This window comes from Onychomys torridus, chromosome 4 (genome assembly GCF_903995425.1).
Source record: "Onychomys torridus chromosome 4, mOncTor1.1, whole genome shotgun sequence".
Lineage (NCBI taxonomy): Eukaryota > Metazoa > Chordata > Mammalia > Rodentia > Cricetidae > Onychomys > Onychomys torridus.
In genome coordinates this window covers 63295944-63306631 of record NC_050446.1, presented here as the reverse complement: position 1 = coordinate 63306631, position 10688 = coordinate 63295944, and the positions used below count along the sequence as shown (strand labels likewise).

The 10688-nt window shown below is 36.4% G+C and overlaps 1 protein-coding gene and 1 pseudogene across 1 annotated transcript; one reads left to right on the top strand and one right to left on the bottom strand.

Moving 5' to 3' along the window:
• Positions 1-4131: 4131 nt before the first annotated feature.
• On the bottom strand, positions 4132-5236 carry LOC118582843 (olfactory receptor 10AG1-like). Its single transcript, XM_036185967.1, has one exon. It carries the CDS (start codon positions 5126-5128, stop codon positions 4148-4150), a length of 981 nt encoding a protein of 326 aa, XP_036041860.1. The 5' UTR covers positions 5129-5236; the 3' UTR covers positions 4132-4147.
• Positions 5237-6717: 1481 nt separating this feature from the next.
• LOC118581791 lies at positions 6718-7874 on the top strand (annotated as a pseudogene).
• Positions 7875-10688: the final 2814 nt, after the last annotated feature.

The window sequence follows — 10688 nt, the reverse complement described above, 5'->3', positions numbered from 1 at the left end:
TACCACAGTGTCATGTTTTTCTTAAATCATCTGTTTGTTAATAAGGAAGTAAATGGATATATTTTTTGATGATCTCTTCTGGTATCCCATGATTCATGATAAACAAGGAAAATCATTAATTACAAAAGCTTCTTCACAATTTTTTCCTTAGTACCTAATGTGTAGCATGCCAAAATATTAATTAAAATTTCATTTATGAGAATATGGCCAGTTCTGCCTTTTCCTATCTCCTTGGTAGAAGCATGCCCTTTCTTGTCTAATTTCCTTGTATCCTAATGTGGTTTCCTTACTGTATTTTTTCCTAATGGTTCTCAGTAAAGTTGCACCTTGACACTTGCCACATTGTTTCTGGTTAGACTGGAAAGAACCAGAAGTTGAAAACAGATGCGGAATGTCTAAGACATCCCTCCAACTTTAAAAAAAAAAAAATTTACTTTGCCATCATGATTCTGACCCTCCCCACTTTGCTTTTATAATCCTTCCTCCTCTTCAACTGAACTCCAGGATCTTGGCCAAGTGCTTGGCTGAGGGTCTCTGCATCTGCTTCTATCAGTCACTGAATATAGGTTCTGGCCTCTCTGGGGTTATTGATTGTAGCCTGGTTATCCTTTGCTTTGCTTCTAACATTCACTTATGAGTGAGTACATACTGTGTTTGTCTTTCTGGGTCTGGGTTACCTCACTCAATGATTTTTTCTAGTTCTATCCATTTTCTACAAATTGCATGTTGACATTGTTTTTTTACTGCTGCATAATAACCCATTGTATAAATGTACCCCATTTTCTTTATTTAAATCTTATATTGAAGGACATGAAGATTGTTCCCAGATTCTGGCTATTACAAACAATGCTTCTATGAATCATGATGGAAAACACACACACACACACACACACACACACACACACACACACACACGTAGCTGACCAAAACTAATGGGAGCTCATGAACTCTGGACTGACAGCTGGGGAGCCCTCTGAATATGGGTGAAATTTGTGTGGCTTGATGTATTTGTTGGTCTCCTGGCAATGGGACCAGGGCTTACCTCAGGTACACAAAAGACACAAATGGGCGTTTAGACCCCATTCCCTGTGGTGCAATGCTTTACTCAGCCTTGATGCAGGAGGGAGGTCTAGCCCCAACATGCTATAAGAGCCTGTGTTGACTACCCAAGGGAGGCCTAACTATTTATGAGGAGAGGATATGGGTGGGAAGAGGGGGTGGAGGGATCAGAAGAAAAGGAGGAAGAGGGAACAGGGGTTGGGATATAAAAGGAAAGAAAATATTTTTTAATAAAAATATCTATATCTATACACACATATTTAATTTGTTTTAAAAAAAGATTTACAAAATTCTGAATTTTTTTTCTGTATGTTCAATCATACTTACCCAAAATTTAAGAGCTAATAATAGTGTATACATCACAGAACTATTATGAAATATGGGAAGAAATCATTTTACACCACTTAAGGTAGCATGTTACAAACCTGATTACATATATTATCCCTATGTTTATGTAAATAGTGGCTTCTTTCTATATAAATTCTTATCTCCTGGAAGCCTAGGGTGGGGATTTTCCCCTCATATAAATGTTTTCATTTTTAGAAAAATTAAGTCCTAATGCTTAAATTTTGTTCATGTTTTCTAACATTGCATTGCAAAGAAAAATAGTTTTGTTTTTATTCTTTTCTCATATTTTACATCTGATCACAGTTTTCCCTCCCTCCAGTCCACCCACTCTCTCTCCCAGCTCTCATCTCCCCTAGATTCACTCCTCCTCCTTGTCCCTTATAAAAGATCAGGTCTCCCAGAGTATAAACTGAACACAGAATTACAAGTTACAATAATACTAGGCACATACCCTTTGTAAAGACTGGATGAGGCAACCCAGTAGAAGGGAAAGGGTCCCCACAGCATGCAGAAGAGTCAGAAGAATACAAGGACATGGGTTTTACTGGGGGAATTTTACAGTAGGTAAAGCACAATCACCCACAGGAAGCAAGGGAAAAAAAAACTGATGTTTAAAAGCAGAACATTTTTAATGAGCTTTCAGATTAAGTATGAAACATCAAGTCCATTGAGAGGAAACCATAGTTACAATTTATTTATTTATAAGAGGAAATTATATTCTAATTAAATATACAAAACTGAGATTCATGCAGATCAGGACTCAGAAGCTTCCAGTCTGAGGAAACAGGGTCACCTGAGGAACTAGCAAGGTGAGGTAGCTGTGGCTTGTTCTGTCTCTCTGATCTTCCAGCATTCACCCCAATAACTGGCCTCAGGTTTGATTTTATTAATGCAAACTTTTAAGAATCATGCTACATCTGTCACCCAATGTTTGTGGTACAGATTCATAAAAAAGCTGCTTGCCTGTGGCCTTGTGGACCGCAGCTCAGGCCTGAGCTACACTTCGCCGGTTGTGGTGCCGCACAAGTGTAGGATTTACTGAAGGAGGGAGAGGCAGGAAGATCCTGAGTTTGAGGCTAGCCTAGGAGGCTTGCTAAGGAGAAGTTTTGGCCTAGGACCCAGCCACAAGCATTGGCAGTGGAAGTATGGAGACAGCAGCTGCAGTTCTGAGTTGCTGGCTCTTTCTCATCGTGTTGGTGACTGCTGTGACAAAGTGTTTACTACTGCTTGTTCAGAGAATTGCCCAGATGATCGTGTTACAAGAAGGCATCTGCAAAGGTCAGTTAGGAAAAGTTTGGCAAGACAAATGGTGGGGAGAAATTGCTGTGAAGATTTTCTTTTCTAGGGAAGAAAGTTGATGGTTCCAAGAGACAGACATTTATCAGACTGTGATTGCTCCAAACCACAGAGGAGGAAAAAAAATATACTGGGAAACATGACCACGCCTAGCAGCAACTTTGGAATCTTAAAAAGGATGGCACGATCCCACAACGATGATTCCACATGGACTATGATAAAGCCATTAAGCTGATTAACACCAGCAAAATATTGACTTTGGATTACAAACTACTCAGGACAATTTTGAGATGGCTAGCTGAGATGATCCAGCCTGACAGACTATTTGAACAAGGACTTGAAACAAGCCCTGCACTTTCTCATTATGCAGCGGCTGGACAAATGATACAGGACTTGACAATTAACCCAAAAATAGAGTTTTTGTTTAAAAAAGAAAAAGGAGAATATAGATATGAGGTAGATCACTGAATCTATCCTGAGAAAAAAGATAAAGAAATAATAGAATAAATGGGTAGATCATTGAATCTACACTAAAAAGCAAAAGGGAAAGATATAAAAATGACAAAAGGTAGATTATTGAAACTTTTATGAAAAGAAAAAAGAGAGAATATGAATATGATAAGAAAAAAAGATCAATTTTTGAATCTGCTTTTAAAAAGGAACTACTTGTTTTACATAGGATAAGTAATGAAAATTTTTGGTCTGAGTTTATCAAATGTTACTGGACTGGACATTGTTATATATAACGGAGCTTTTGGCCTGAATTTGTCAAATGTTAATGGACTAGACATTGTTAATGTAATTCTTGTCTGTATATATTGTATATACTTATTGGATAGTTTTTCTTGTATTAGTCATAATCTTTTTTAAATTTAGACAAAAAAGGGGAAATGTGATGCTATTGTGTTCCTCAAAGTATTGTGCACCCTAATAAATTTATCTGGGGTCAGAGAACAGAGAGCCACTCAATACAGAGCCAAAAATGGTGGCTAGAAAATGAGTCAGAGCAAGCCATAGCAGAAGCTAGGCTGTGGTGGTGCACGCCTTTAATCCCAGCACTTGGGAGGCAGAGCCTGGAGGTTCTCTGAGTTCAAGGCCACATTGGAAACAGCCAAGCATGGTGACACACACGCCTTTAATCCCAGAGAGTGGGGCAGAAAGAGAAAGATTATGTAAGGCATGAAGACCAGAAACTAGAAGCATTTGGCTGGTGAAGCATTCAGGCGTTCAAGCAGCAGTTCAGCTGAGAGCCATTGGGATGAGAACACAGAAGCTTGCAGTCTGAAGAAACAAGACCAGCTGAGGAACTGGCGAGGAGAGGTAGCTGTGGCTTGTTCTGTCTCTCTGATCTTCCAGCATTCAACCCAATAACTGGCCTCAGGTTTGATTTTATTAATAAGACATTTTAAGATTCATGCTACAAATTTATCTGATTTGAATAGTCTCACACTGCTACCAATCTGGTAAATAATTTTCTCAGTGCCCCTGTGACATCTTTGTTCCTCAGGCTATATATTAGGGGATTAAACATTGGAGTCAAAATGGTGTAAAACAGAGAAAGAAGTTTGTCTGTTCCCTCATACTTATTCGACTTAGGTTTTAAATAGGTGATACTAGCTGATCCATAGAATAAAAACACAACTATGAGGTGGGAAGAGCAGGTGGAAAAGGCTTTGGTCCTTCCTGTGTTTGATGGCAATTTCAGGATGGTTGAGATGATCCTGCTGTAAGATGCAAGAATGAACATGAAGGGAACAGTAACAATCAATACAGCAAATATAAAGACTACAATCTCATTCACAAAGATGTTACCACATGCCAATTTGAGCAGTGGAGGTATGTCACAGAAGAAGTGATTGATTTGATTAGATTCACAGAAGGGAAGAGACAAAATCTGATATGTCTGCCCCACCTGAATGGGAATTCCAATGACCCAGGAACCAACCACTAGCTGGGTACACACCTTGTGATTCATGACAACAGGATAGTGCAGAGGGTAGCAGATGGCCACATAACGGTCATAGGCCATCACAGCCAGGAGGAAGCACTCTGTGGCCCCCAGTATAAGGAATAGGCACATTTGTGTAGCACAGGCAAAAAAAGAAATACTTCCTTTCATTGTGAAAAGATCCACAAGCATTCTAGGAAGGGTGACAGAAACGTAACAAATTTCTAAGAAAGAAAAATGGCTGATGAAAAAATACATGGGGGTTTGCAGAGTGGGCTCAACCCTAGTGATTAGAATGATGATGCCATTCCCCAAGAGGATAATTATGTAGATGAATAGGAAGATTCCAAAGAGAAACCAGTGCAATTTGGGAATATCAGAAAATCCCAAGAGAACAAATTCCATTGGTAGAGTAAGATTAGTTTCTATGATTTTCAATTTGTTTCCTCTCTGTAGGTTCACATGTTTGAATTGCATTTTCTTTTCTTTTTTTTTTCAAATAGGATGAGGTGTGTGTTTTCGTCTTTATAACTTCTACATTTCTTTCTGAATCTTGCACTTTGTATTTCTGTATTCTGATGTGATCTGAAACTAGAAGCAGTGAATTCACATTAGTAAAAACAAAACCAGTTTATGAATAAAGTCTTCTAAATGTATTAGTCATGGTAGATATATATATATATATTCTAATTTCCTCAATGAAATCCATAGATCTGTATGCTTTTATTTAATTGCCAGACCAGAAGGATAATGCACACATATGTGATCTTGACATCCCACTACAATGCCGTTTCTCTAGCCTCCCTGGGGATATTCCTTTCCATAGCTTCGGTATTTGTTTAAGCTAGTTCTTGACTTTATGAAGCATTAAATCTTTCAAAAGTTATTTATCTTTGAATTTCAAAAATAACATTGATATCTATGAGGCTTTATTATTATTCCTTTTTTTTTTTTTTTTTTTGGTTTTTAGAGACAGGTTTTCCCTGGGTAGCTTTGCGCCTTTCCTGGAACTTACTTGGTAGCCCAGGCTGGCTTCGAACTCACAGAGATCCACATGGCTTTGCCTCCCTGCCTCCTGAGTGCTGGGATTAAAGGCATGCACCACCACTGCCTGGCTATTATTCCTTTTTTAACACATGAATTTTCTTTTTTTTTTTATTCTTATTGATCACAATTTATTGTAAAGTCATGAAAGGCCAGCAACAGTCAGTCTGGACAAATACTTGATTGCACCCAGTTGATGGATTATGGACAGCAAAACTGAGTTACATGATGAGAGAGCAACACTTCCTTTTCTACCTTCCTAGAAAAATATTGGTTAGAAAAGGCAAAGGATGGGCAGCTACTGAACAGTGATACTAACCATGCAAGAACAACAAGTAGGTGTGCAATAAACATCATTGCTAAATCTTGAGCTGGAAGGGCAAGGGGGAAAAATGGACTTAATTCAGCTAAGAATTTGTAAGAATTAATGCAAGAAATAAGCTTTTAAAGAATGTCTTCCAGCTACCTTTATACAGGGTAGCACCCAAAAGTAATTTTCTGTAGTCCTAAGGTTGATGATGTACAAGTGGCCTGGTTCTGTTCTTCTTTGTTCCCTTCAGAGCTCAAGACTATAGAAATGATAAACAAAAATTTTCCTCTTCATTTCACACGTAGGCATAAATAGCTAAATTGAAGATTACTGTTCACTTTCTTCTTCCATTATTTCAACTCTTCAAGGCCCATAAAGTAGAACACAAGCAATGTGCCAGTCTCCACCACCAGACAGCCGCAGGATATCTTCTGGTGTTACAATGCTGACCTTATCATCATCAAACTTGATCCATTCATCTTGTTTCCTTTTCACCCATGATACATAATGACCTGAAGAACTAGATCTTCCCTGGTGAGTTAGAACAGCTTGTAAGTCATAGTATCCACCATTATTGGAGCCAATATCATCAGCAAACGAAAAGGGTTCATACTTAACCTCTTTTGGGGGACCATTCTTCTTGTCATTTGCATTTGGTTGCTGGGTCACTTTTTTATCTTCTAGATCCTTGAATTTTGACCGAAAAGAGACCATGGCTCTGTACTCTGTTACAGTAAAATGGGGAAAGGAGAAATTTGGAAGTGTAGAATTGAATACTGATGAACCTCCAATGGTGTTCAAGGCCCAGCTTTTTGCACTGACTGGGGTCCAGCCAGCCAGACAAAAAGTTATGGTGAAAGGAGGGACACTGAAGGATGATGACTGGGGAAACATCAAAATGAAAAGTGGAATGACTGTACTAATGATGGGGTCAGCAGACGCTCTTCCAGAAGAACCCTCAGCTAAGACACGACAGAAGAACAGTTAGCAACTGCTATGGAGTTACCATGTGGATTGACAAACCTTGGTAACATTTGTTACATGAATGCTACAGTTCAGTGTATTCGTTCTGTGCCTGAACACAAAGATGCCATTAAAAGGTATGCAGGTGCCTTGAGAGCTTCAGGGGAAATGACTTCAGCACAGTATATTACTGCAGCCCTTAGAGATTTGTTTGATTCCATGGATAAAACTTCTTCTAGTATACCACCTATTATTCTCCTGCAATTCTTGCACATGGCTTTCCCACAGTTTGCGGAGAAGGGTGAACAAGGACAGTATCTTCAACAGGATGCTAACAAGTGCTGGATATAAATGATGCAAGTACTGCAGCAGAAACTAGAAGCCATAGAGGATGATTCTGTTAAAGAGACAGATTCTTCTGCATCAGCAGTGACACCTTCTAAAAAGAAAAGCTTAATTGATCAGATTTTTGGTGTTGAATTTGAAACTACCATGAAATGTACAGAATCTGAAGAAGAAGAGGTCACCAAAGGAAAGGAAAATCAACTTCAACTGAGTTGTTTCAACAACCAGGAAGTTAAATATCTTTTCACAGGGCTTAAATTGCGACTTCAGGAAGAAATTACTAAACAGTCTCCAACATTGCAGAGAAATGCTTTGTACATCAAATCTGATGTCAAATTTCCTCTTATGTTAGATGTGTATGAATTCTGCACACCAAAACTTTAACACATGAATTTTCAATCTCACATGCAGTCTAAGCTAAACAGGACTAAAGGTTTAATTTCATTTGCCAATGACTGGATGAGAATTTTCATTTACTTTTTCTGTGTATGGGATTACTGCTTCTCTTTAAATGTGTTTACCACTGAGGCTTGCATTCTTTTAAAGGATTTCTCCTTTTAATGTAGAGTAGTAAGTGTCTGAATGTTGTTAATCTATGATGTCAGTACATATTTTAATTAACAATTAAAATGTATTAAACAAAAATATTCATTTTTATGTTTTTATTAGATTAAATCCAACTTTTAGCAATCACAATATGTTAACCATCATTTTAAAGGATAGGATAAAAACAGGTGTAGGGGAGGAAAGGGAAGGAATAAATGTTTTAATTACATTATAATCTCAATCAATAAAAAGTTTTTCATATGACATAGCTATTGCATATACACAAAGGTGTGACAGCCTACTCCACAGATACTTTATCAGTTGTGTTCATTGTCACTTTATTCATAATAGCCAGGAGATGGAAAAACAAAACTAAATATCCCTTGGTGATAATGGATAAAGAAAATATGGTATGTTTACATTATGAAGTTATATTCACCTGTAAAGAAAAATGTAACCATGAAGTTTTCCAGTATGCATGGAACCAGAAAATTTCATACTGTATAAGAGATGCCAGACTCAGAATGACAAACAACATATAAAACCTATTATTTTAAAATCTGAATTAAAAGTACTTTCTCACTTCTTATATTTGAAATACTTAAATGTCCTTCAATTTATAGAATACACAGGATTATTTCATCTCAAACTAGATATTTTTTTTTTACTTTTATTATGTTTAACTCTTTCCTTCTCTGTCTTTCCCCTCTCATCTCTCTCTCTCTCTGTCTCTCTCTATCTCTCTCTGTCTCTCTCTCTCTCTTTCTGTGTTTGCGTGTGAGTAGGTCCAGGAGGGTGTTTTACACTTTCCACAGCCCACAATCAGAGGTCATACATAGGACATGTTCTGATATTTGGTTTTCTTCTTGAATCATGTGGAAGGAACCAAGGGTCTGAATTCAAGCCACCAAGTTTAGCAGCAACTTCCCTTATCATTGAGCTATTTATCCAGACTTCAACCCTGACTGTTCTTTACATAGCCACCTAATTCTGTGTATTCACTCCCTCAATCTATTATTTTTAATACTAAGTTCTAGTTCATGATCCTATGAAAGCCAAGCTTAAAGGCCTTCTGCTATTTCTCTTTATTTTTCACATAATGTTTACTTCTTAATATTAATATGTAGTAGCAATGCATGTACAGCTGTCAGAGAAGCCACCATGTTTCTTGTGAGAATTGCCATTAAGTTGCATTCATAGAAATAGGTCAAATGTTTTTTAATTAAATTTCATCATTTTTATGTAGTAAAAATAAATTGTTTATGCCACCTCTATTGGTTGTATAGGGAGAAAATGAGACTCAAAAAGTTCATATGAATCATGTTGTTATAATGTCTTTCTGTAATCTATGTTCTTAGGAGTTGGAGGCAAGATATTGGCATGAGCTCAAGGTAACCCTGGTTTTAAAAGTGAAGTATTGTCTCATAAAATAATTAATTATTCTCCTAATTAAAGATGTTGTTGGTTTAAACCATTTTGATTTTTGGAAATTTTAGTATTGTTTTCTTTCTGTCATTTTTCACATTTTTTCCTTTAAACAGTTCTTAATTATTTTTGTCTGTTTATTTTGTTGAGTTTCTACTCATTAAATAAATGACTTAAGCAGATTATATGAAAGAAATAAGGCTGAAAAATATGCCAATTGTATAGTAATTGGTATAAGTTATTTACTAACCCAAGAAAAGAAAAATTGTATGCACATATTAAAATGTGTTTTTATAGTATGAAAACACTCAGAGGTAGGTACAAACAAGTACCACAAAATATGTATTTGCCTATTGCTGTGAGGTCAAAAATTGAAGAGTACTCAGGAAAAAAAACCAAAACCCTAATTCGGCTATCAATCAGGTTGTCTGGTTTCTGGTAAACTCCTTCTAGTCTGTGTAGACCTTTGCCAGACAAAAGCATACCAGTGTATCCCATTGAACAGTCCCAGAGCTCCTGTTTATGTGCTCATGGTATTTCCTGCACTCCACATTATGTAACATGATCCATTGTATTACAGATACAGATATTTTATCTGATATGTGATTCCAAATTAAAGTAATGGTATAACTTCTTATGAGAATTGGCTGCTTCATGTGAGTCAAGTGGAAAGATTCAATGAGAATGTGAGAACATAACATTTAATTCTCAATATCAAAAGGTCTTACTAATGCTTACAGATTTGATTAAAATAGATATTGCATAAAAGTATACATTTTTCTTTTATTCTTTATTTATGAAAGTAATAGAATTATGTTTACTTACCTTTGCATCTATATTATCCCCATGGAAAAATAAAAAAACTTTTACCGTATTAAGCACATGTAGTCATATATTGCATACTAATCCTGTCATTATTTTGATTGGGAGTTTTATAGCCAATATTAAGACATAAATCATCACAATCACAGCAGCAACTGTTCACCAATCATGACACTTGTAATGTGTAACAAACACTTTCTGCCTGGTTTCCCTTCTATCAGGAGAGTCTTTAATACAGGGAAAGTATTTCTAGGAAAGCTGTTAAAATAAAAGATTTTCCTTTATTACCAACACAATAAAATTTTCTTTCATTGTAATCAAAACAACACTCTTTCATTATGCTTCTTTATATTTTTATCATAATGATAGAAAAATGTTAAGAATTAAAAACTGCAGAGGGTTGCCATATTATCTTCTTATTTAAATTATGCAGCAAGAAAAATCTGGGAATAGTCAAACAACAAAACTTTAAGTTCAATATTTTAAAATTCATTATTTCAGATGTCCAATATGTATTATTAAATCATGATCCATTCATAATGCTAAAAGAAATATCAACATATTATCAGTTTACCTTTTCAG

Excerpts from the sequence above, each read along its gene's own strand:
- LOC118582843 (XM_036185967.1), bottom strand. The coding sequence starts at position 5,128 with ATGCAATTCAAACATGTGAACCTACAGAGAGGAAACAAATTGAAAATC.